The sequence below is a fragment of the Mobula hypostoma genome, chromosome 9 (assembly GCF_963921235.1).
Source record: "Mobula hypostoma chromosome 9, sMobHyp1.1, whole genome shotgun sequence".
NCBI lineage: Eukaryota > Metazoa > Chordata > Chondrichthyes > Myliobatiformes > Myliobatidae > Mobula > Mobula hypostoma.
The window spans coordinates 127,429,861-127,454,600 of record NC_086105.1 but is presented as its reverse complement, the minus strand read 5'-3'; the positions used below and the strand labels follow the sequence as shown (position 1 = coordinate 127,454,600).

At 44.3% G+C, this 24,740-nt stretch overlaps 1 protein-coding gene across 2 annotated transcripts in view; it reads left to right on the top strand.

Annotated features, from left to right (window-relative positions):
• The window catches only part of cpped1 (calcineurin-like phosphoesterase domain containing 1), a 241,961-nt gene that overhangs the window by 133,374 nt on the left and 83,847 nt on the right, over positions 1 to 24,740 (top strand). For both annotated transcript variants that reach the window (XM_063059096.1, XM_063059097.1), the window contains exon 3: positions 4,577 to 4,999. In XM_063059096.1, coding sequence (XP_062915166.1) covers positions 4,577 to 4,999 — 423 coding nt within the window. The remainder of the gene's footprint in view (positions 1 to 4,576; positions 5,000 to 24,740) is intronic.

Here is a 24,740-nt window from a genome sequence, read left to right as displayed (position 1 = left end):
TCAGATTCCAGCACTGGTAGCCTTTGAGTTCCTGCTTATCACCTTCCTAGCTATCTCTACCTTCACCCTTACTTCTCCTGACCCCCCCCCACCCCCAGCTTCCACCAAGCTCCATCTGATTTTATTCTTGTCTGCTTCTATCTACCATCACCTGTTTCTCTGTCCCAGCTTGACCCATCCCCTCTCTAGCTCAACACTCTAACACATGAGCCATTAGAAATATTTCCACTTTAAAAAAGGAAATCACGCAGACAGAAAACATCATAATTGAGTAGCTGCTACTGGGTACTGCGGGGTGAAATAGGTTGCTATCTTGGAACATGTAGAAATAATTAAAATGGGTCACAATACTTCATGTACTGGTGTTTTAAAAAAAGTGATGCTGGATGGATGGACCTACTCAACTTTTGTGGCAAATAGACCAACTGGATTAAGGAAAGAGTAATACTAAAGGGTTGGGCATTTATGTCTGCCCTTCTCAAATCTTCGGATGGAAATTAAGTCCTTAGACTTGGAGGGGAATAAAGTGTGTCATAGGGACCCTGGTTCAATCTTTACTTCCAGTGCTGCCTGTTGGAGTTTGCATGTTCTTCCCATGATGACATTGATTCCAGATGACCTATGAGTCTGTTGAGGTCCTCTGCTGTATCTGGTGCCCCCGGTGTGGCCTCCTGTATGTTGGTGGGACCCGACATAGATTAGGAGATTGCTTTGCCAAGTACGTATGCCATGTCCGCCTGAAAAATAAATGGAATATCCCAGAGGCCACCCATTCCAATTCTACTTCCCATACCCATTCTGACATTTCAGTCCATAGCCTCCTTTACTGCCGTGATGAGGGTTGGAGGAGCAACACTTTATACTCTGTCTTGGTAGCTTCCAACCTGATGGCATGAACATCCATTTCTTGAACTTAGGATAATTGCTTCCCTCTTCACCATTCCCCAGTTCCCGTTTCCCTCTCTCACCTTGTCTCCGTACCAGCCCATCATCTCCCTGTAGTGCTCTTCCCCCTTCCCTTTCTTCCATGGTCTTCCACTGTCTCCTATCAGATTCCCCCCTCTCCAGCCCTTTACCTCTTTCACCATCAACATCCCAGCTCTTTACTTCACCCCTCCCCCCGTCCCAGTTTCATCTATCACCTGCACCTTGTGCTTCTTCCTCCCCTCCCCTACCCCCCACACCTTCTTGCTGTAGCTTCTCATCTTTTTTCCCAGTCCCGATGAAGGGTCATGGCCCAAAGCGTTGACTGTTTAGTCTTTTCCATAGATGCTGCCTGAATTGCTGAGTGACTCCAGCATTTTGTGTGTGTGGCATGAATGTGGGTTTAATGGTGTGCCTGCATCATGATTCTATGACCTCCAGTTAACTGTGGCTTGTCTAAGGATCCAAACAATTGTAAAATTACTTTACCAGAACAAAAAAAATGACTTGTTGCTTTGCATTTCCAAAATAAAAATATCAATATTTTCTTGGACTTTCTTTTGTTTTTACTGTGGCTAAAAATTACGAGTGTTGTTCATTGAGATTTAGATGAAACATTCAAATGACATGACATAAGCATTGTGGACAGTAGCTAGCAAGTGTAATCAAGGCAGGGTGATGGAGAAATGAACACTGCTAAGTGAGGCATTCTGCCAACTTTTAAATTCCTGCCTATCAAAATGGTAATGATTTTGGACAAAGTCCAGAACATTGCTGGGTCTGGCTGGTAAAGGTTCGTATGTTTTGATCCTTTTGTTGATCATCACCTCTATCCCCACCTCCCCATCCGCGACTACCTCCTAAAAACCGATCCCTTGATCTCGTCTCCAGCCATTCAATACCTTTTCACTGGTCACCTGAATTGTCTATTCCCACTTGCCTTGCCAGTAGACACCTTGTTACTCGATTGGATGATTCTTCCTGGAGTATTTTTATAAAAAGCACACTGAAATTCAGAACCGAGACCCTTCGTCAGGACTCGGCCTGAAACGTCGACTGCACCTCTTCCTAGAGATGCTGCCTGGCCTGCTGCGTTCACCAGCAACTTTGATGTGTGTTGCTTGAATTTCCAGCATCTGCAGAATTCCTGTTGTTTGAAATTCAGAACCACCTGTTTGACTTTGAGACATGAGCCCTTCAGCCTAACAGCCATATGGACTAAGATGCCTACCTGAGCTCGTCCCAATTGACTACATTTAACCCAATATCTCTCTAAATTTTTCCCATTCATTCTAACCCTAACCTGCCCATATGTTTGAAACATTCTAATTGAACCCGCCTTCTGACAGCTTGTTCCACAGACCTATCACCCTCTTTGTTGTAGAAGTGTACTGAAGAGGTTGCTAGAGTAGAGTCATAGAACAAACACCAGAAACAGGCCCTTCAGCCCATCTAGTCCATGCCAAACTATTAATATACTTGGATCATGGCCCTCCATATCCCTCCCATCCATGTGCCTATCCACATTTCTCCTAAAGGTGGAAATCAAACCGGCTCGCTCCACACTCTCATCATCCTCTGAGTGAAGAAGTTACCTGTCATGTTCCCCTTAAACATTTCAGCTTTCACCCTTAACTCGTGACCTCCAGTGACCTCTCACCCAACTTCAGTGGGGAAAAAGCCTCTTTGGGTTTACCCTGTCTATACTTTTCACAGAGATTCCATCAAATAACCTTGCACTGTGCCAGCATAAAATTGATACCCTTATTTTTCAATCTGGCCATTCCAAACAAAGAACATTTTCATGGAGATACTGAGGGGTGACTTTCAGTTTCAGTGTTGGCATAGAGGGAGCATTCCATGCCTTTGAAAATGGTGCAGTATATACAGAAAGGGCAGCTGATTTGTGAGCATGTCTCACCAAAGGAGCATTTCACCATTGTTACCTCCATTAAAGTATGACAATCAATATACTGGTGCATAATTTTGATATGTTTATAGTGATTGCGTTACTGGTCTAGTACTACAGAGGCCTGAAGTAGTGATTTCAATTCCCACCTTCCCAGCTGGGTAATTTAAATTCAGTTAAATAAATATACTAATTAAATTAATCAGGAATACAATGCTAGTATCAGTGACCATGAAACCGCAGAATTCACTTAAAGACCCATCTGTTTCATTAGTATCTTTAGGGAAGAAAATCTGTCGTCCTTACCAGTTTTGGCCTATATAGTTATTGCTCCATATCTGTAACAATGTGATTAACTCTTAAATGTCCTCTGAAATTGCCTAACAAGTTACTCAGTTGTACTCACCATCTTCCTAAATAGAATTAGAGATGGAATAAATGATGGTTTATCTAATGACACACACACAGAGAAAAATGTTCTGCTATATTGAAATTAAAAGGTTTATAATGAAAATTGGCTATTATGAATGTTATTTTTGCATTAGAGGATGTGGATGATGTCATTCAAACTAGTCAGTAAATGTAAATCGTTTATCCTTTTTTTTAATACTTTAGATTTTTTTCATTTATAATTTTTAAATGATCTCAGTGGGAATATAAAATAGACTAATGCGCTTTATATCGTATAAAAGTTTAATAAATTTAAAAGTAATTGTTCCTGATTAGATACGTATCCTATTTCTGAGAAAATTACTACTGCTCTGTGTATTTTAAGACTGAATATGAGTGGTTGCATTTTAAAGTCATAAAATATTTTCTATGCTTCACTCCATCTTCCTCTGCATAGTTTTTGTTAGCACAACCTTGGTTACTCAGCACATACAGATTATAATGACCATTAAACAGAAGATTCTGTAAAGCAGTGGAATACCAAAGCATGTTGCTGCACACTACACAAGCAAAATAGCACCATTCTGCTTCCCTGCTGAATAACTAGGTCAGGATGTTGGTCACACCATCAGCAGAAATGATGCAGTATACATTATGCATAATGAGGCAGATCCTGACTGTACACTGACTGATACAGTTCCTTTTACGTCTCTCACAAACTTGAGTTTTCACCGAAGCCAGTGGAAGTTAACAAACAGGAATGTGCAATGGGAGAAACATACATCAAAGTTGCTGGTGAACGCAGCAGGCCAAGCAGCATCTATAGGAAGAGGCGCAGTCGACGTTTCAGGCCGAGACCCTTCGTCAGGACTAACTGAAGGAAGAGTGAGTAAGGGATATGAAAGCTGGAGGGGGAGGGGGAGATGCAAAATCCCCTCCTGTCTTCTCCTATCATTTTGCATCTCCCCCTCCCCCTCCAGCTTTCAAATCCCTTACTCACTCTTCCTTCAGTTAGTCCTGACGAAGGGTCTCGGCCTGAAACGTCGACTGCGCCTCTTCCTATAGATGCTGCTTGGCCTGCTGCGTTCACCAGCAACTTTGATGTATGTTGCTTGAATTTCCAGCATCTGCAGAATTCCTGTTGTGTGCAATGGGAGAGCCAGCTTTAGACAAATGCACTAAGCTAAGATGTTATCTGGTTTAAACTGTTGCGAGGTCCCCATCTCCTGCTGTGGGATGGGGATCTTGCAACAATACAAACAAGACAACATTCCACAATTTATAGACTCATAATGTTTAAGTAAAAGGGAGAAATGAATTCACATCAGTCGTGATATTTCCTTAATTTTTCAGGTACTCCTTGGAGTGAAAGGCAAAAAGATGACCTCAAGAATGTTCTGAAATGTATCGACCCCAACGTTCCTTTGGTTTTTGTCAGCGGCAACCATGACATAGGCAATTCCCCAACCCCAGACACTGTTTTAGAATATTGCAAGAACTGGGGTGATGATTACTTCAGCTTCTGGGTTGGCGGGGTACTGTTTCTCGTGCTGAACTCGCAGTTTCTTTGTGACGCCTCCGGTTGCCCTGAGTTAAAGCGAGCCCATGATGAGTGGCTAAATGAACAGCTTGCTGCAGCTCAGACCAAGAAAAGCAAACATGTGATTGTGTTCCAGCACATCCCTCTGTTTCTCCAGAGCCCTGATGAAGAAAACGGATACTTCAACTTGGAAAAGTCCATGCGGCTGGATCTTTTGCAGAAATTTCAGGAAGCAGGTATTGTGCTTTTCCTTCCTTCTTTATTCATTGATCCTGTAAGACAATAGAAGAGGGAGCACTGGGTTCTTCCTTCAATATACCACATATCTCTGAGCTAGTCTGTGCCCTGAAGAAGAAGGCATTGTTCATATTTCTTGTACTTGTCTTTTCCTTTTGTGCATGTGCAGGTCACGGGTTTTCTATCCTTTCTGAAATCATAGAAACATAGAAAACCTACAGCACAATACAGGCCCTTCAGCCCACAATGCTGTGCCGAACATGTACTTACTTTAGAAATTACCTAGGGTGACCCATATTTTTCTAAGCTCCATGTACCTATTCAGGAGTCTCTTAAAAGACCCTATTGTATCCACCTCCACCACCGTAACCAGCAGCCCATTCCACGCACTCACCACTCCCTGCGTAAGAAAATTTACCCCTGACATTTCCTCTATACCTACTTTCAAGCACCTTAAAGCTGTGCCCTCTCGTGTTAGCCATTTCAGCCCTGGGGAAAAAGCCTCTGACTAGCCACACGATCAATGTCTCTCATCATCTTATACATCTCTGTCAGGTCACCTCTCATCCTCCATTGCTCCAAGGAGAAAAGGATAAATTCACTCAACCTATTCTCTAAGGCATGCGCCCCAGTCCAGGCAACGTCCTTGTAACCCTCCTCTATAGTTTTCACATCCTTCCTTTAGTGAGGTGACCAGAACTGAGCACAGTGCTCCAAGTGGGGTCTGACCAGGGTCCTATATAGCTGTAACGTTACCTCTCAGCTCCTAAACTCAATCTCGTGGTTGATGAAGGCCAATATATTGTATGCCTTCGTAACCACAGAGTCAACCTGCGCAGCAGCTTTGAGTGGACTCGGACCCCAAGGTCCCCCTGATCCTCCGCACTGCCAAGAGTCTTACCATTAATACTATATTCTGCCATCATATTTGATCTACCAAAATGAACCACCTCACACTTATTTGGGTTGAACTCCATCTGCCACTTCTCAGCCCAGGTTTGCATCCTACCAATGTCTTGCTGTAACCCCTGACAGCCCTCCACACTATCCACAACACCCCCAACCTTTGTGTCATCAGCAAATTTACTAACCCATCCCTCCACTTCCTCATCCAGGTCATTTATAAAAAATCACAAAGAGTAGGGGTCCCAGAACAGATCCCTGAGGCACACCACTGGTACCGACCTCCATGCAGAATATGACCCGTTTACAACCGCTCTACTTTATGTGGGCAAGCCAATTCTGGATCCACAATGCTAAGTCCCCTTAGATCCCATGCCTCCTTACTTGCTCAATAAGCCTTGCATGGGGTACCTTATCAAATGCCTTGCTGAAATCCATATATACTACATCTACTACTGTACCTTCATCGATGTGTTGTCACATCCTCAAAAAATTCAGTCAGGCTAGTAAGGCACGACCTGCCTTTGACAAAGCCAGCTGACTATTCCTAAGCATATTATACCTCTCCAAATGTTCATAAGTCCTGCCTCTCAGGATCTTCTCCAACAACTTACCAACCACTGAAGTAAGCCTCACCGGTCTATAATTTCCAGGGCTATCTCTACTCCCTTTCTTAAGTAAAGGAACAACATTTGCAACACTCCGATCCTCTGGAACCTCTCCCGTCCCCATTGATGATGCAAAGATCGTTGCCAGAGGCTCAGCAATCTCCTCCCTTGCCTCCCACAGTAGCCTGGGGTACATCTCGTCTGGTCCCGGTGACTTATCCAAAAGCTCCAGCACATCCTCCTTCTTAATGTCTATATTCTCAGGCTTTTCAGTTCACTCTAAGTCACCCTACAATCGCCAAGGTCCTTTTCCATAGTGAATACTGAAGCAAAGTATTCATTAAGTACCTCTGCTATGTCCTCCAGTTCCATACACATTTTTCCACTGTCACACTTGATTGGTCCTATTCTCTCATGTCTTATCCTTCCCCCAGGTAGGTCATCCCTCCCAACAGTACTCAAACAGGAGTACTTCTTGTTAAGGGGGACAGCCATAGGGGTACTTTCTGGTATCTGACTCTTGCCCTTCCCTCTCCTGACTTTTACCCATTTATCTGTCTCCCAAGGCCTCGGTGTAACTACTTGCATATAGTTCCTCTCTATCACCTCCTCACTTTCCCTGACTAGATGAAGGTCTTCAAGCTGTATCTCCAGTTTCCTAACCCGGTCCCTAAGGAGCTGCAGCTCAACACACTTGGCGCAGTTGTGGCCATCCAGGAGGCTGGGAGTCTCCCGGACATCCCATATCCGACGCCCAGTACAGAACACCGGCCTCACAGACATACTTCCTATTCCTCTTCTTCACAAGTAACTTACCTCGCCCGACGTGTTATTGCCAAAGCCCTCCTACTCTGACTCCCTCTACTCCAATGCCCATTCTATAAAGCTGTCTTCTTTTTAAATTCTTCCTGCCCGTCTAACTCGCTGATGTCCACACGCCTGCGCAGTTGTGCGTCGATCAAACCGCTGAAGAAAAAATCATCTCCTTTTAAATTCTTCCCACTGGTCTAACTGGCTGACGTCCATGCGCCTATGCAGTTGTGTTCTCGACCAACCTTTCAGTGATTTGGAGATGGAATTGGGGCCACCTGCTGCTGGCAGTTACAAAGAAAGGAGCATGTTGCTCAGACATTTTTGCAAACCTCATTCAGCTGCCAGTCACTGAAGCCCATAATTTTACAGCGGTTAGAGGAAAGTATGGGGAAGGGGGGAGTGTCAGAGGTAGGTTTTTTTACACAGTGGTGGATGTGTGGAATGGCCTAGCTGAGGTGGTGGTAGGGACAGATTAGTGCTTATAAAAATTCTTAGGTAGGCACATGTATGATAGAAAAAGGAGGGATGCAGTATGTAGGAGGGAAGGGTTAGATGGCTCTTAAAATAGGTTAAAATGTCAGCACAGCATCATGGGCTGAACTGCACTGTACTGTAATGTTCCTGTCCTGTGCTGTAATATTCTACATTCTCTTGTGTTCACAAGCTCGCTTTAGCAATTTTGCTGGTACCAGCTTGGCTCAATCCCGACAAATGCCTCCTGAGGAAAACTAATATGAGAAGGGAGCTAATTGGTTCTTCTCACCTACTGGTGCTATTTTTCTTTTGGTTCTTTTAAACATCCACATCATATGGCCAGAAAATGTTACAGAGAGACGCTTCCTGTTTCATCAGCCGAGAGCAGCTGAGTTACCCAATATCACACAGTACAGTGTATAACAGAATGTGGTTAGTTCTCCAGCATTGCAGTTTGGTGCTCTGGCACCATGGTGAGTTGAGACAAGACAAATGATAATTTGTGCAAACTGTTGGAATTGTCTTTAGTTAAACTGTAGTGCATCATCTGCTGCAATCTCATTCAGAATCTCAAATGGATTCCATTTTGTCATCAAAAATGAAGTTTTATTTCAGCTATGACTTTTTTCCCCTCCGTAATCTGATCATTGGAATTGTTTAAATTCCTGTTTCTAACTGATAGCTTCTATCCTTTTTTTTCAGAACTAAATATGTCTTATGTATTTTAAATATATCTGAAAGGTGAGGAAATTCTAAGTGAATGAGCAGATGGGAATTATATATATACAAGTGTCACATCATTGAAACAAAATTAATTTGAAAGTAAATGTTGGCCTTTTCTGTACGGGAAAGAGTACTTTTGTAAGGAAATCTTCCTACATCTGTACAGAGCTTTGGCAAGACCACACCCATGGTATTGTCAATTGTTTTAGTCACCTTATTTAAAGAAAGACATGACTTTGTGGGTGTGGAAGTGAGTACATGGGGGTTGTGCTCTAAGGTATTTAGTAGCATAGATGCAATATTTTGATCCTGGGGGGCAGGCAGTAACCACAGAATATTTCCCCTGGTGATACAGGTGTCCCCCGCTTTTCGAATGCTCGCTTTACGAAACCTCACTGTTATGAAAGACCTACATTAGTTACCTGTTTTTGCTAACAGAAGGTGTTTTCACTGTTACGAAGAAAGGCAGCGTGCGAGAAAAGCAGAGCGCAATAAAAAAGGCAGCGCGTGCCCCGAGCAGCCACTCTCCCCCGGATTCGGAATGGCATTCTCGCCAGCATTGCTTAAACACGTGCCTGTGAGCAGTCGTTAGCAAAATGAGTTCTAAGGTATCAGAAAAGCCTAAAAGAGCTCGTAAGGGTGTTACACTTAGCGTAAAACTAGACATAATTAAGCATTTCGATCGTGGTGAATGAAGTAAGGACAAAGTGAGTTTGGCTGTGGAAGTTGATGAAGATGATGTTGAAGAGGTTTTGGCATCCCATGACCAAGAACTGATAGATGAAGAGTTGATGTAATTGGAAGAGGAAAGGATAACAATTGAAACCAAATGAGTAATGATAAAATACGACTTTAATTTTGAAAGGGTACGTCGGTTTAAGGCATATTTACAGGATGGTTTGAGTGCTTACAAAGAATTGTATGATCTAAAAATGTGCGAGGCTCAGCAGTCAAGCAAGCCTTCCACATCAGCCACAGCAGACGACGAACCTCGACCTTCGACATCGAGGCGGGCAGTCATAGGAGAAGGTGAGCTGCCTGCCCTAATGGAAACAGACGATGATGAGATGACACCCCAGAGTCCCACCACCCCAACCTCCAAGCCGCAGACAGATACCAATTCGCGGAGAATGCAGCGGTAGCTGGGAGGCGCCCAGCACACCTTTAAGAAAAAAGCCGAAATAAACAAGCTAATTAATTAGGTGCCGCCCGGCATGTAATTGTCGGCCCAGATAAGAGACAATTGCCAATTGCTTTGCCTCTGATCTGGGCTGACATTTATGTGCTGGGCGGCACCTAATTAATTAGCATGTTTATTTTGGCTTTTTTCTTAAAGATGTGCTGTGTGCCTCCAGGCTACCGCTGTACCCCTGCATGCTTCACGGATCGGTATCAGTCGGCAACCTGGAGGGTTGGGGCCACTGCTCCACCCAAACTCCGACGACTCAGTCTAACACACCATCATCAGTGTGCTCGGCAGGCTGTCTTCCCAATTCCAGTAAGTGATACTACACTGTACATACATTATTTCTACTTTATATCGGCTGTGTATTTTTATGTGTTATTTGGTATGACTTGGCAGCTTCATAGCTTAAAGGTTACTGGAGAGAGTGTTTTTGCCAACAGTGCTTGCATGAGACTTTCTGCTGAGAGCGCTTGCGTGCGATTTTCGCTATGGAGAACAGTGCCGGCAATGATTGTGGAAAAGTATTTCTACTTTATATAGGCTGTGTATTTATCATATCATTCCTGCTTTTACTATATGTTACTGTTATTTTAAACGCAAATAACAGGAATTCTGCAGATGCTGGAAGAATGAGGCCACATCGGGAGCACCGGACGCAGTATATCACCCCAGCCGAGGAAGGGAAGCCCCTTCCTTTAAAAAAGGAAGACATCTCCCTCGTCCTAGAATGAGGCTTTTCATTCTAGGACGAGGGAGATGTCTTCCTTTTTTAAAGAAAGGGGCTTGCCTTCCTCCACTATCAACTCTGCTCTTAAACGCATCTCCCCCATTTCACGTACATCTGCTCTCACTCCATCCTCCCGCCACCCCACTAGGAATAGGGTTCCCCTGGTCCTCACCTACCACCCCACCAGCCTCCGGGTCCAACATATTATTCTCCGTAACTTCCGCCACCTCCAACGGGATCCCACCACTAAGCACATCTTTCCCTCCCCCCCCCTCTGCATTCTGCAGGGATCGCTCCCTACGCAACTCCCTTGTCCATTCGTCCCCCCCATCCCTCCCCAGTGATCTCCCTCCTGGCACTTATCCGTGTAAGCGGAACAAGTGCTACACATGCCCTTACACTTCCTCCCTTACCACGATTCAGGGCCCCAAACAGTCCTTCCAGGTGAGGCATCACTTCACCTGTGAGTCGACTGGGGTGATATACTGCGTCCGGTGCTCCCAATGTGGCCTTTTATATATTGGCGAGACCTGACGCAGACTGGGAGACTGCTTTGCTGAACATTTACGCTCTGTCTGCCAGAGAAAGCAGGATCTCCCAGTGGCCACACATTTTAATTCCACATCCCATTCCCATTCTGACATGTCTATCCACGGCCTCCTCTACTGTAAAGATGAAGCCACACTCAGGTTGGAGGAACAACACCTTATATTCCGTCTGGGTAGCCTCCAACCTGATGGAATGAACATCGACTTCTCTAACTTCCGCTAAGGCCCCACCTCCCCCTCGTACCCCATCTGTTACTTATTTTTATACACACATTCTTTCTCTCACTCTCCTTTTTCTCCCTCTGTCCCTCTGAATATACCCCTTGCCCATCCTCTGGGTCACCCCCCCCTTGTCTTTCTTCCCGGACCTCCTGTCCCATGATCCTCTTGTATCTCTTTTGCCTATCACCTGTCCAGCTCTCGGCTCTATCCCTCCCCCTCCTGTCTTCTCCTATCATTTTGGATCTCCCCCTCCCCTCCCCCTCCAACTTTCAAATCCCTTACTCACTCTTCCTTCAGTTAGTCCTGACGAAGGGTCTCGGCCTGAAATGTCGACTGCACCTCTTCCTAGAGATGCTGCCTGGCCTGCTGCGTTCACCAGCAACTTTTAAGTGTTGTTACTGTTATTTTAGGTTTTAAGTGTCATTTAGCATGATTTGGTAGGTTATTTTCAGGCCTGCGAACGGTCACAAAATTTTCTCATATAAATAAATGGTAATTGCTTCTTCACTTTACGACATTTCGGCTTACGAACCGTTTCATAGGAACGCCCTACCTTCGGATGGCGGGGGAAACCTGTAATGCCTAAAAATAGGAGATAATCTTAAAGGGTGGGGGGTCACTGATATAGGAATTGCAGTGCCTATAAAAAGTATTCTCCCACCCCCCCCCCCCAGAAGTTTCATGATTTATTGTTTTACATCATTGAATCACAGGGGATTTAGATTTGTTTTTTTGACACTGATCGACAGAAAAGGCTTTTGTCAAAACAAATTTCTACAAAATTGGGCTGTATTTATTAAACGCAAGATAACTGATTACATAATTACTCACCCCTTTCAGGTCAGTATGTAGTAGATGCACCTTTGGCAGCAATTACAGCCTTGAGTCTGTGTGGATAGGTGTCTTTCAGCTTTGCACCTCTGGGTGCTGCAATTTTCCCCCATTCTTCTTTATAAAACTGCTCAAGCTCCGTCGGATTGTTTGGGGAACAGCCCTTTTCCAGTCCAGTCACAAATTCTCAATTGGATTGAGGTCTAGACTCTGAGTTGGCTACTCCTAGACATTAACTTTGTTGTTTTGAAGCCATTCCCGTGTAGCTTTGGCTTTATGCTTGGGACCATTGTCTTGCTGAAAAACAAAAATCTTCTCCCAGATTGCAGTTTTCCTCCAGGATTTCCCTGTACTTTGCAGCATTCATTTTACCCTCTATCTTCACATGCCTTCCGGGGCCTGCTGCAGTGAAGCATCTCCACAGCATGATGCAGCCACCACCATGCTTCCTGGTTGTCTTTTGGTTTCATCAGACCATAGAACCTTCGTCCAGCTGACTTCAGAATCTCCCACATGCTTTCTGGAAAACTCTAGCCAAGATTTCATGTGAGTATTTTTTCAACAGTGGCTTTCTCTTTGCCACTGTCTCATAAAGCTGTGGATGGTGAAGCACCCAGACAACAGTTGTTGTATGTGCAATCTCTCCCATCTCAGCCACTGAAGCTTGTAACTCCTTCAGAGTTATCATAGGTCTCTTAGTGGCCTCCCTCACTTGTCCCCTTCTTGCACGGTCACTCAGTTTTTGAGCACAGCCTGCTCTAGGCAGATTTACAGCTGTGCCATATTCTTTCCATTTCTTGATGATTGACTTAACTGTACTCCAAGAGATATTCAGTGACTTGGAAATTTTCTTGTACCCATCTCCTGACTTGTGTTTCTCAATAACCTTTTCATGGAGTTGCTTGGAGTGTTCCTTTGTCTTCATGGTGTAGTTTTTGCCAGGATACTGACTCGCCAGTATTTGGACCTTCCAAATACAGGTGTATTTTTACTACCATCATTTGAAACACCTTGACTACACACTGGTTTATATATAGCTAGGACACCTTAACTCATTATATGACTTCTAAAACTAGTTGGCTGCACCAGTGATGATCTGGTGTATCATATTAAAGGGGGTGAATACTTCTGGAATCAATTATTTTGTGTTTTATATTTGTAGAGATCTATTTTCACTATGACACGAAAGAGTATTTTTCTGTTGATCAGTGTCAAAAAAGCCAAAGTAAATACACTGTAATTGAAGTAGTATATATCAAGGCAGAGGTAAGGAAACACAGAAATGTGAGGGTATAAAAGATGTAGATGTATTATAGGATAGTGTATGGATACGTGAATAGGTGAGGTTTAGAAATTTATGGTCTAAACACTGGCAAATGGGACTACCTTGGATAAGCATCTTGGTCGGCATGGACTGTTTTGTCTGAAGGGCCCATTTCTGTGCGGTATGACTCTCTGTGTATTTCCTGTGCTTGTGACAATGAGAGGAAAACAAGTGAGGGAGAACCCTGAAGCTTTGCTATGCAAGAGTGGAACAAAGTGATAGAGCATTTGAGAGAAGTGCAAACCAAGTAAACTACAACCTGGAAGGTAGGCAGTTAAGAGACATTTTACGTGTTGTGAATCCTATGAAGCAATGCATGGCACAAGTAAGCTGTAACCTTAGGATCATATATCTTGGGTAAACTGAGACTGGAAGAAAGGTTGAGACTTGACTTGGGTCTACTCTGACATTACACATGAGTTATAGACAATAGACAATAGGTGCAGGAGTAGGCCATTTGGCCCTTCAAGCCAGCATGGCCATTCACTGTGATCATGGCTGATCATCTACTATCAGTATCCAGTTCCTGCCTTATCCCCATAACCTTTGATTCCGCTATCTTTAAGAGCTCTATCCATCTTTTTTTTGAAAGCATCCAGAGACTTGGCCTACGCAGCCTTCTGGGGCAGAGCATTCCATATATCCACCACTCTCTGGGTGAAAAAGTTTTTCCTCAACTCCGTTCTAAATGGCCTACCCCTAATTCTTAAACTGTGGCCTCTGGTTCTGGACTCACCCATCAGCAGGAACATGCTTCCTGCCTCCAGCCTGTCCAATCCCTTAATAATCTTATATGTTTCAATAAGATCCCCTCTCAGCCTTCTAAATTCCAGAGTATACAAGCCCAGTCGCTCCAATCTTTCAACATATGACAGTCCTGCCATCCCGGGAATTAACCTTGTGAACCTCCGCTGTACTCCCTCAATAGCAAGAATGTCCTTCCTCAAATTTGGAGACCAAAACTGTACACAGTACTCCAGGTGTGGTCTCACCAGGGCTCTGTGCAGCTGCAGAAGGACCTCTTTGCTCTTATACTCAATTCCCCTTGTTATGAAGGCCAGCACGCCATTAGCTTTCTTCATTACCTGCTGTACCTGCATGCTTGCTTTCAGTGACTGATGTACAAGAACACCTAGATCTCGTTGTCCTTCATCCGATGAAGTTCCGTGTAAATTCCCATTATCTTTTTCACTCAGAAAGAGTAAACATAAAAGTAAAAGTGACACTTCAGCTGTTCAACATCCAGTCGAATGAGAACCAGGGCAACAAATGGATTCTCTGTCCCGGATTCTTTGAGTTCTCAGGTTGTGAATGCATTAAAGTCACAGGGCATAGATTGAAATGGGGAAAATTAATTCCTGAGGATTCTTGGGAATTTATAAAAAGGCCCAAGCTTCAGTGCATTCTAGGAATACTTTGCACTCCCCACAGAAACCATTTGAACCGGATGCAAGCCAAAGAAGTAAAGATATGTTGGCATTTCAACTTCGAGTATGGGGGTTGGGTAGTATACAGAACCTGGAACTTATTTTTGCAGTAATTTATGGAAAACTGATCAATGGAAACAGCACAGTGTGGCAGACTGGAAACAAAGAAGGACTTCTTGAAGAATCGATTAATTGTATGTCATTAAAATGCACACAGGATGGCTTTGACAAGGCTTCTATGTGGGAACAAAGTAAAAGTGGGCCTTTGACAGTCTTATAAATGTAAAATTTAAGAAGGGAAAGAATAATCAGAATAAAAAGTCATGAATTATGTGTTGGTTCAATGCAGTTGGTTCCACTGGGGGCAGATTTAAAGCTAATGTAAATTTAATAATCGATACCAAAACAGCATAGTGTACACTATAAAATCCAGGTGGTATCATTGGATGATATCAATACATTCTTCTTAAAGAACAGTGGGAGAGGTCTCAGCTTATTGTTAGTAGAGTAGAGCTAATAGGACTTGATGTTTCAATCCCTATGATAAGTCAGCACTCTCGATGTTGGCAGTGGGCTTGGAGTGGTGACAAGGAGGGAGGGTAGGTCCCTCATCGGGGTCATCAGGTGGGCACCCTCCTTCTTTGACGTTTCGTTGATAAGCCCATGACGCCTCCAGAGGGCTCAATGGTGCTACCTGGCGTCCCAGATACACCCCCCTCAGTTCCATACCCTCCTGTCTTCATCTTGCAGCCCAGTTGTTGTCTTTCCTTTTAATCCAAATCCAATTGCTGCTTTCTTCTGCTGCATTTGACAAGGACTTGATTGCTTGTTGGAGTGAATAACCCCTCACGCGCATCTTCTTCAGTAGACCGGTCGTAGATGTAGCAACAATTTCCCTGCATCCCACTTCTACAGGGAAAATCTTGGTCTTCCAGCCGTTCTGGGCAGCTTCAGTTGCCAGTTCAGAGTACTTGGTCTTTTTCCTGTCATAAGCTTCTTCAACACCATCTTCCCATGGTACTGTCAATTCCACAACATATGCCAGCTTGGCTGTTGTGGACCACAGGACCACGTCTGGCTGGAGTGTTGTAGCTGCAGTGTCTGGGGGAAACACAAGCTTTTTTCCAAGTCCACGTCCATTTTCCAATCCCGAGCAACCTGCAGAATGCTTACATCTTTTGATGTTATATGGTGCTCTGGAGGTTGGCCTGCTGGTACAAATCGTGTAATGTGGACATTTCCTGCCGATGTTTGTGGGAGAGCATTTGTGGTGATTTGCCCCTGTTCCAAGACTGATGCCAGCTGTCTGAGAGCTTGGTTATGCCGCCAAGTATACCACCCCTGGCTGAGCCTCGTGGTGCATCCTGTTAAAAGGTGCCTTAGTGATGCAGGTGCTTGACAAGGAGAGCAAGCGAGGTCTTCTCCCCACCACTGGTTCAGGTTCTGGGGTGTGGGTAGGAGGTCATAAGTGGCTCTGATGACAAAACTTAGCCAAGATCCCTCCATTTCCCAGATGTCACGCCAGCTAAGTTTTCTCTTTTCCAGGCTCTCTCAATTAGTCCATTGGCCCTGCTTGGCCATTGAGATGGCCCTGGCATGTCGCTCTGCCTCCTCCTGTCTTCTCAACTCCTCCACCACGAGCCGTCTCTTCTGCACGGATGTTGCCTTGTGCCACTGAGGAGCTTTTGGGACGAGCCCGAGCCCGGCTCTCCCATGTTGGACTTGGCCAACCACATCCCTGAAGCAAAGAGCAGACTTAGCTCTCTGAATGGCTTCAGATGGGGTTCACTTCCTCCCCGTTACCACACGGATGGGGGGGGGGCACTGTTCGAATAACAATATCTTCAGATTCAGTGAGGGTCATGACCAACCTTGCTTTGTTGCATTTGAATTCTTCCACAAGACTTGCAATTGGTAATTCCAATTTGCTGTTCCTGTACTGTCCAACAGGACTTAAGCATTGTGGAAGTCCAAGCCACTGTTTCACATGTGTGCTGATCACTCTTTCGAGTTTTTCCACCTTGTTGATGGGGATTTCATACACTGTTAAAGGCCACATGAGTCTTGGGGGTATGCCGAACTGGAAGCACCACAGCTTGAGTTTTCCTGGCAGCAAGGTCTTGTCGATGTGAGCTATATACATAATGGTATCCTTTTTGAGTTGTTTAAACTGCTCTGTGTCCTTGAGCTTAGCATCATACCATTGGCCCAAGCTCTTCACTGGCATTTCTGAAACAGTTGGGACGGGTGTTCTGTCAATCTGAAATCTTTGATCTGTGACTTGACCTTTGACAATGGAGATGCTTCTCCACTTGCTGGGCTTGATCTTCATGCTCGCCCATGTGATGTTTTGATGAAGCTTTTCCAGAAGTCTCTTGGTGCAGGGGACAGTTGTCGTCAGTATCGTTATATCATCCATATAGGCTCGTATCAGTGGTAACCGTTGACCAAACTTTAGCCCTTTTCCTCCTGCATCCCATTTTGAGGCTCTGATAATGAGCTCCATTGCCATAGTGAAGGCCAGTGGGAAGATGGTGCACCCCGCCATGATGCCTACTTCCAGTGGATGCCACGCTGTGGTGAAGTCTGATGTTGTGAGACAAACTTGCAGATCCTGGAAGTAGTGTTTTACCAGATTTGTTAATGTTGCAGGCACCTGAAATAATTCAAAAGCAGTCCACAGTAGGGAATGAGGAGCTGAACCATAGGCGTTGGCCAGGTCAAGGAACCAGACATGCAGATCCTTTCCTTCTTTCTTAGCCGTCTGGATTTGATGCCATATGACGCTGGTATGTTCAAGGCATCCCGAGAAGCCTGCTATGCCAGCCTTTTGGAGTGATGTATCAATGAAACGGTTTTATTTCAGATACTTTGTAAGTCTTTGCACCAACACGCTGAAAAAGATCTTGCCTTCTATGTTCAGAAGGTTTATTTGGCGAAACTGTTTGATGGTAGACCAATTCTTTTCTTTTGGGATCAGTACTCCCCCCGGCTCTTCTCCAGGCTTTGGGGATCACTTGCTTTTCCCACACAAGCCTCATGTTTCTCCAGAGAAATTCCAGAACATCCACGGCGTTCTTGTAGAGACAATAGGGAACTCTGTTAGGGCCTGGCGCTAATGCCGATCTTGCCTTCTTCACTGCCTTTTCCACCTCGCTCAGTTTGGGAGGGCTGATGTTAAATTGATGTTGTGAGGGTGAGATTGGTGGAGTGTCAGCTGGGACAAGTATCGTTTCATCTTTTAGCTCAGCAGCGTGGATGGTTCTGAGATGTCTTTCAACCTCTTCTTTTGATACTATCAAGAATCCTCTCTTCCCTTCTGTGAAAATGCCTTTCACGTATTTAAAGGGATCTTTGTAGAAGTCTGTTCTTGCTTTTTCCTTTTTGTGTCTTTTCCTTAAATTCTCTGCTCTACGCGGCTTCAAGAGCCTCTGTTTTAGGTCCTCTTGAAGGAGGTTGATGCCCTCCCTTTCTTCTGCTGTTGCTTTTTTCCATGACTTCCTCAGGCCTCTTCTTTAACAAGTTGTTGGATTTCCTGGAGACGACGGGACTTGGGGGAAGGAGGCATATCTCTCCTGCTGACTTGTTCCTTCACTCCGACCATCTTCTCCAACTTCTTCTCTGCTGATTCCTTGATGCCACATAAGATCAGGCTCACATCTGCATTGATGGTTTCCCACTCCTTGCTGTTAGACTTTGGCCATTTCACCAATGGCTTACGTCCTTGTATGTTCTCCATTTTACGATGTGCCTAGCTGTGTCTTGAACTACTGCTTGTGCCTGAAACTACTTCCTCATCCAGTAGGGTGCTGATACTCTGCGGTCTGTGGGTTTCTTCCTGCTGCTGAGTTTCATCTGACTGATTTGACCTTCCTCTTAACGGAAACTGGTCATTGCGGTGCCCTGGCTTGGAGATTTTCAAGCATTTCTTCCGTCCTTGATGAATTTTTAGACCACGAGTTGATGTTACTTTAGTCCAGCCACACCTGTGGTCTGAAGAACATGTCCAGCTGCTGGTTTCTCAAGAGTATTGCCACTTTCTTGATTCATTGTTGTGTCCATGCCAAGGTTCGTTACCGGGAGGTCATTCGTAGAGCCTTCTCGCACACCAGCTCTCGCAGACTGGGGGTATACTTCTCTTTAAACTTTCCGTAGCCAAGTGGGGGTGGCTCTTGTGCCCTGACAAGGTGACGGAGCCTGCTGTTATGGGTAGTTAGCCCATAACAGCCCTGATGAGGTCTATTTCCTCCTGTCAGCTGTCACACGGTCTTTCCCTTGTCGTCAGCTGCACTTTCACAGCCGTCACTGGTTTTCTCCCAGAAGATCAGTAGAGCTAATAGGACTTGACGTTTCAATCCCTATGATAAGTCAGCGCTCTCGATGTTGGCAGTGGGCTTGGAGTGGTGACAAGTCATGAATTATGAGTTGGTTCAATGCAGTTGGTTCTATTGGGCGTGTTACATGTCCACAGTTTCGTTTTCCTGGGAGTCCATAGTTTCGTTTACTGTGGGCGTCATGTGTCCCCAGTTTCGTTTTACCTTGAGTCCACAGTTTCGTTTCTGTGAGCGTTACCTTATGACGTATGCCGACGGTATAAAAGGAATGTGATCAAAGTGTTGAGAAGGAGTCGAAGGAAAGAGAGAGAGAGTGAAGATTGCAGGCTTCGAGCTATCTGGGAACAGCCCACGATCGAGAAGGGTAAAGTCTAATGCTTACCCATACCCAAAGGATTGGGTTAATCAGTGGCACACTGTGCATTGTGGAAATGTGTCTGTCCTCCGTATGATTTCCATGGGTGTGGATTTCGTGACAGTCACTTTGTGAAATCGCTCTTCGTGGACTTCAGAACAGTATTCCTCGGCTGGGATCTTCGGTAACTGGTTCTTCATTCGCTAGCTGTGGAATCTTTGGAATTCATCGTGATTGCCTCGTCACTACACTGTGAATCCACGAGTCTCTCCTCTCACCTATTTCGTGAATTACTGGGATTCTCTGAACTGCCACTTTATGACTCTGCTTGAGTAAGATTTGTTAAGAACGGGTTCTAAGTTTGACTGTAAGGGAGCTATAGACCCATAACACTGTTAACTTCTGTTTAAGAAAGTAGTTTATTTAATTTTCTATATTTTTGAGTAGATGTAAATACATATAGTGCTTTTAATATTAAAACCCAACTCAATTTGTCATCTCTTGCTGCCAAAATCATAACAGGAGCAGATTTAAAGCTAATGTAAATTTAATAGGCAATTCCAAAACAGCATAGCATACGCAGTAAAATCCAGGTGGTATCAATGGATGATATCAATACCTTCTTCTTAAAGAACAGTGGGGGAGGTCTCTGTTTATTGTTAGTAATAAAGATTGCCCTCAACTGCAAAGTACATTGATTTTTGTAAACCCGACTATTTTTGCTCGAATGCATTTTACCTGCAGCTTGCAGAATTTATTGTAGGTAATATTTGATTACTGTTCCCCAGGTGATATTTTAATCTTGTACAGCATCCAGTAGCCCTGCTATCTACATTGATATACTCAGTTGTAAATCGTGATTGGATTCAACTAACTCCTTGGACTTTTGCAAATCCAGTAGAATAAAAGAAAACAAAAACAATGCACACAGAATGGCTTGTAAACAAAATCAACTTGTCCGGCCACGTGGCAGCTTCACAAATTAGCATCTAGATCACAATTACCCTTTAGCACTTATTAATGTTTAATAAGATTAATTCTTATTAATGTCTTATTATTCTTTAATACTTTTATAATAGTTTCAGAAACATTCGACATCTTTGAAAGCCAGCTGAGCCAGTGAACATGGCTTCACCACCTGCCCTTTATTTAAGCGACATACCCTCACCTCCCCTAGCTCCCCACCCCTAGGGCACCCATTCCACACACTGGAGGTAAGAATAGAATTTAATATCAAATGATTGGAACCTGGGTGGTGGCTTTCTGTCTGGGCCATGTCTTGCTTACTCAGAAGAAGGCCACACCAGTAGAGCAACCCAATGCATTTCAGTCCCTATCGTTATTTCTAAGATAATACTTTGGACAAAAACCGCAATTAGAATTGTCCACATCAGAAGCAATCTTGTGGGTGGGATTAGGTTGAGACCCCCCCCCCAGGAAGCATTCATCAGCTGATCTATCTCATTCCTCTACGCCTCCTCATCACCCTCTGAAATTCTGCCAATAATATCTCATTGGCAAATTCATAGGTGGCATTTCAGTTGTGCTTAGCCACAGAGTCGTGGGTGTATAGACAGTAGAGCAGTTGGTTAAGTACACTTCCTTGAGGTGCACCAGTGTTGATTGTTGGTGAGGAGGAGATGTTATTTGCAATCGACACTGACTGTGATCGCCTAGTGAGGACGACAAGGATACAGTTGCAGTGGGAGGTACATAGGCCCAGGTTTTTGAGCTTGTTGATGAGAACTGAGAATATCATTGTGTTGAACACTGAGCTGTAATCACTAAGCAGCAGCCTGACATAGGTATTGCTATTAGTCTAGGTGATCCAAGGCCAAGCGGGAGATTGCATCTGCTGTAGACCTATTGTGACAATAGCAAACTGCAGTGAGTCCACGTCCTTGTTTAGGTAGGAATTAATTCTAGCCATGACCAATCTCTCAAAACACTTCATCACAGCTGATGTGAGTGCCACTGGGTGGTAATTACTGAGACAGCTCACCCTGCTCTTCTTAGGCACTGGTACGATTATTGCCCTTTTGAATCAGGTGGGAACCTCTGACTGAAAGTAAGTTGAGGTACTTGGAAGTCAAAATGTAATTTAAAAAATAAAATAGGTCATTGTTTGTTTGACCAAAAGTGATTCAAGTTGACAGCACATTTTAAAGAATCAATAAATTATACACAACTGTCTGAAAAGGCTGCTTTCTTTAAAAAAAAAATCAAAATTGTCCTTAACAATTCCAAAGCACCAACCTGTTTGTAAAGCATTTTATCCTGTGGAGAGCCCAAAGTAGGAGGCATGTACTATCAGCTGACTGTCTAGCTTAGGGGTTCCCAACCTTTTTTATGCCATGGACCCCTACCAGTAATGGAGAGGTCTGCGGACCCCTGGTCTAGCTAAATGTGGACTTGCACTTGTTTTCTGGACTCCACACAAGCCCCAGAGTGATCTTTTTGGCAGTAATGGCACATGGTGCCAGGGTAAAAGATATCACTGAGCAAGCAATGGTATCCTGAAGACACACACTCAGCATTTCAGGAACAGCCTCTTCTCCTTCACCATCAGATTTCTGAATGGATATGAACCCATGAACACTACCTTAGTACTTATTTTCCTCTTCCTGCATTACTTATTAATTTATAGAAACGGTACTTACTATTGTAATTTATAATTTTTATTATTATGTATTGCAGCGTACTGCTGCCGCAAAACAACAAATTTCGCGACATTTGGCAGTGATGTTATATCTGATTCTGAACTTGGAATTGCTCCTGAGCTATTAGGGATTAATTACAACTTTAGAAACAAACATAATCAAATCATTGCAACAAAAGTTGTCCCTTAAAGAGCAAATCTGCCTCCCCAACATAGTGAGTGAATGTTCCCTGATCTAATAACTCCTATTAAGCAAACATGTTTTTGATTTTTGCAGGGAATTAACTAATCCCTAACCAAACAATCACTTTTATTCTAAATTCCCAATAAACAGATGGTCATTAATAAGTATGCAAATTTAGACTTAAGTAGCCCTGATTACATTTTATAATAATTTCTCTGAACATAAAAACTTCAACAACATTGTGAATATTGTCAGGCATTCAGAAACTTAATTTCTCACCCAACAAATAAAATGTCAGAAATCCTGAAATAGTGTGCGCCATTTTACTTCTAAAACGTGCATCTTTTGGCCTTGGCGGTGGACCAATCGATTCATAGAGAGAGAGAGAGAGCTTCGCACAGGTTGTGGAGAAAAGTTTAAAAAGGGAGCTTTTTCCCAGGGCTCAGCGCATTAGCGACAGACCAATCGATTCGAAGAGTGGGAGCTTTGCACAGGTCGGGGAGCAGAGTTTAAAAAAGGAGTGTCTTGTGGGGCTCAGCACATTAGAATAGTGGATATGACTGCGAGGCCAGTTTTCTGTTCTGAGGGTCAGATGTGGGATGTCCCGGAGATTTCCAGCCTCTCTGATGGTCACATCTGCACCAGGTGCATCGAGCTGCAGCTTGATGACCTTCAGCTTGTTAGGGAGAGTAAGGAGATGATAGACAGGAGCTTATAGGTAGTTAGTCACCCCGAGGCCACAGAGACAGATAAGTGAGTGACCATCAGGAGAGTGAAGGGAGGGCATCCGGTTGTGGAGAGCACCCCTGTGGCTGTCCCCCTTAACAATAAGTACTCCACTTTGAGTGCTGTTGCGGGGGGGGGGGTGCGGGAATGACCTACCTGGGGGAAGCAACAGTGGCCGTGCCTCTGGCACTGAATCTGGCCCTGTGGCTCAGAAGGGTAGGGAACGGAAGAGGAGAGCAGCAGTAATAGGGAACTCTATAGTTAGGGGGACAGATAGGCGATTCTGTGGATGCGAAAAGAAGCAAGGATAGTAGTTTGCCTCCCAGGTGCCAGGGTCCATGATGTTTCTGAGCACGTCCACGATATCCTGAAATGGGAGAGTGAGCATCCAGAGGTCGTGGTACATACTGGTACCAATGACATAGGTAGAAAAAGGGTGGAGGTCCTTAAAGCAGAATACAGGGAGTTAGGAAGGAAGCTGAGAAGCAGGACCTCAAAAGTAGTAATCTTGGGATTGCTGTCTGTGCCAGGCAACAGTGAGTATAGGAATAGAATGAGGTGGAGGTTAAATGCGTGGCTGAGGGATTGGAGCAGGGGGCAGGTATTCAGATTTCTGAATCATTGGGACCTTTTCTGGGGCAGGTGTGATCTGTACAAAAAGGACAGGTTGCACTTGAATATGAGGAGGACCAATATCCTGGCAGGGAGGTTTGCTATTGCTGTTGGGGAGGGTTTAAACTAGATTTGCAGGGGGGTGGGAACGGAAGTGGAGAGGCAGAGAATGGGGAGGTTGGTGCACAAGTACAGACAACTTTTAGGGAGTTTGTGAGGAAGGATAGGCAGATATTAGAGCAAAGATGCACTCAGCCTGATGGTTTGAGATGTGTGTATTTTAATGCAAAGAGTATTGTAAAAAAGGCAGATGAACTTAAGAGTGTGGATCAATACGTGGAACTGTGATGTTGTGGCCATTACAGAGACTTGGTTGTCTCAGGAGCAGGAATAGCTGCTATGTGTGCCAAGCTTTAGATGTTTCAAAAAGAACAGAGAGGGAGGCAAAATAATGGGGGTGGCGGGCGTGGCATTGCTAGTTAGGTATACTGTCACGGCTACAGAAAAGGAGGAAGTCATGGATGAATTGTCTACTGAGTCAGTGTGGGTGGAAGTCACAAACAGGAAAGGGGCGATAATTCTACTGCATGTTTTTTTATAGACCCCCCAAAAGTAACAGGGATATTGAGGAGCAGATAAGGAGGCAGATTCTGGAATAGTGCAATATTATTAGGGTTGTTGTGATGGGAGATTTTAACTTTCCTAATATTGATTGGCATCTCCTTAGCGCAAGGGATTTAGAAGGGGTGGAGTTTGTCAGGTGTGTTCAGGAAGGCTTCCTGACGCAATATGTAGATAAGCCAACTGGAGGAGAGGCTGTACTTGATCGGGTATTGGGAAATGAACCTGGTCAAGTGTCAGATCTCTCAGTGGGAGAGCATTTTGGAGGTAGTGACCACAACTCTTACTTCCTTCACCATAGCACTGGAGAGGGATAGGAGCAGAGAATTTGGGAAAAACATTTAATTGGGGTAGGGGGAAATATGATACTATTAGGCAGAAACTTGGGAGCAGATGTTCTCAGGGAAATGCATGGCAGAAATGTGGCAAATATTCAGGGAACATTTGCATGGAGTTCTGCATA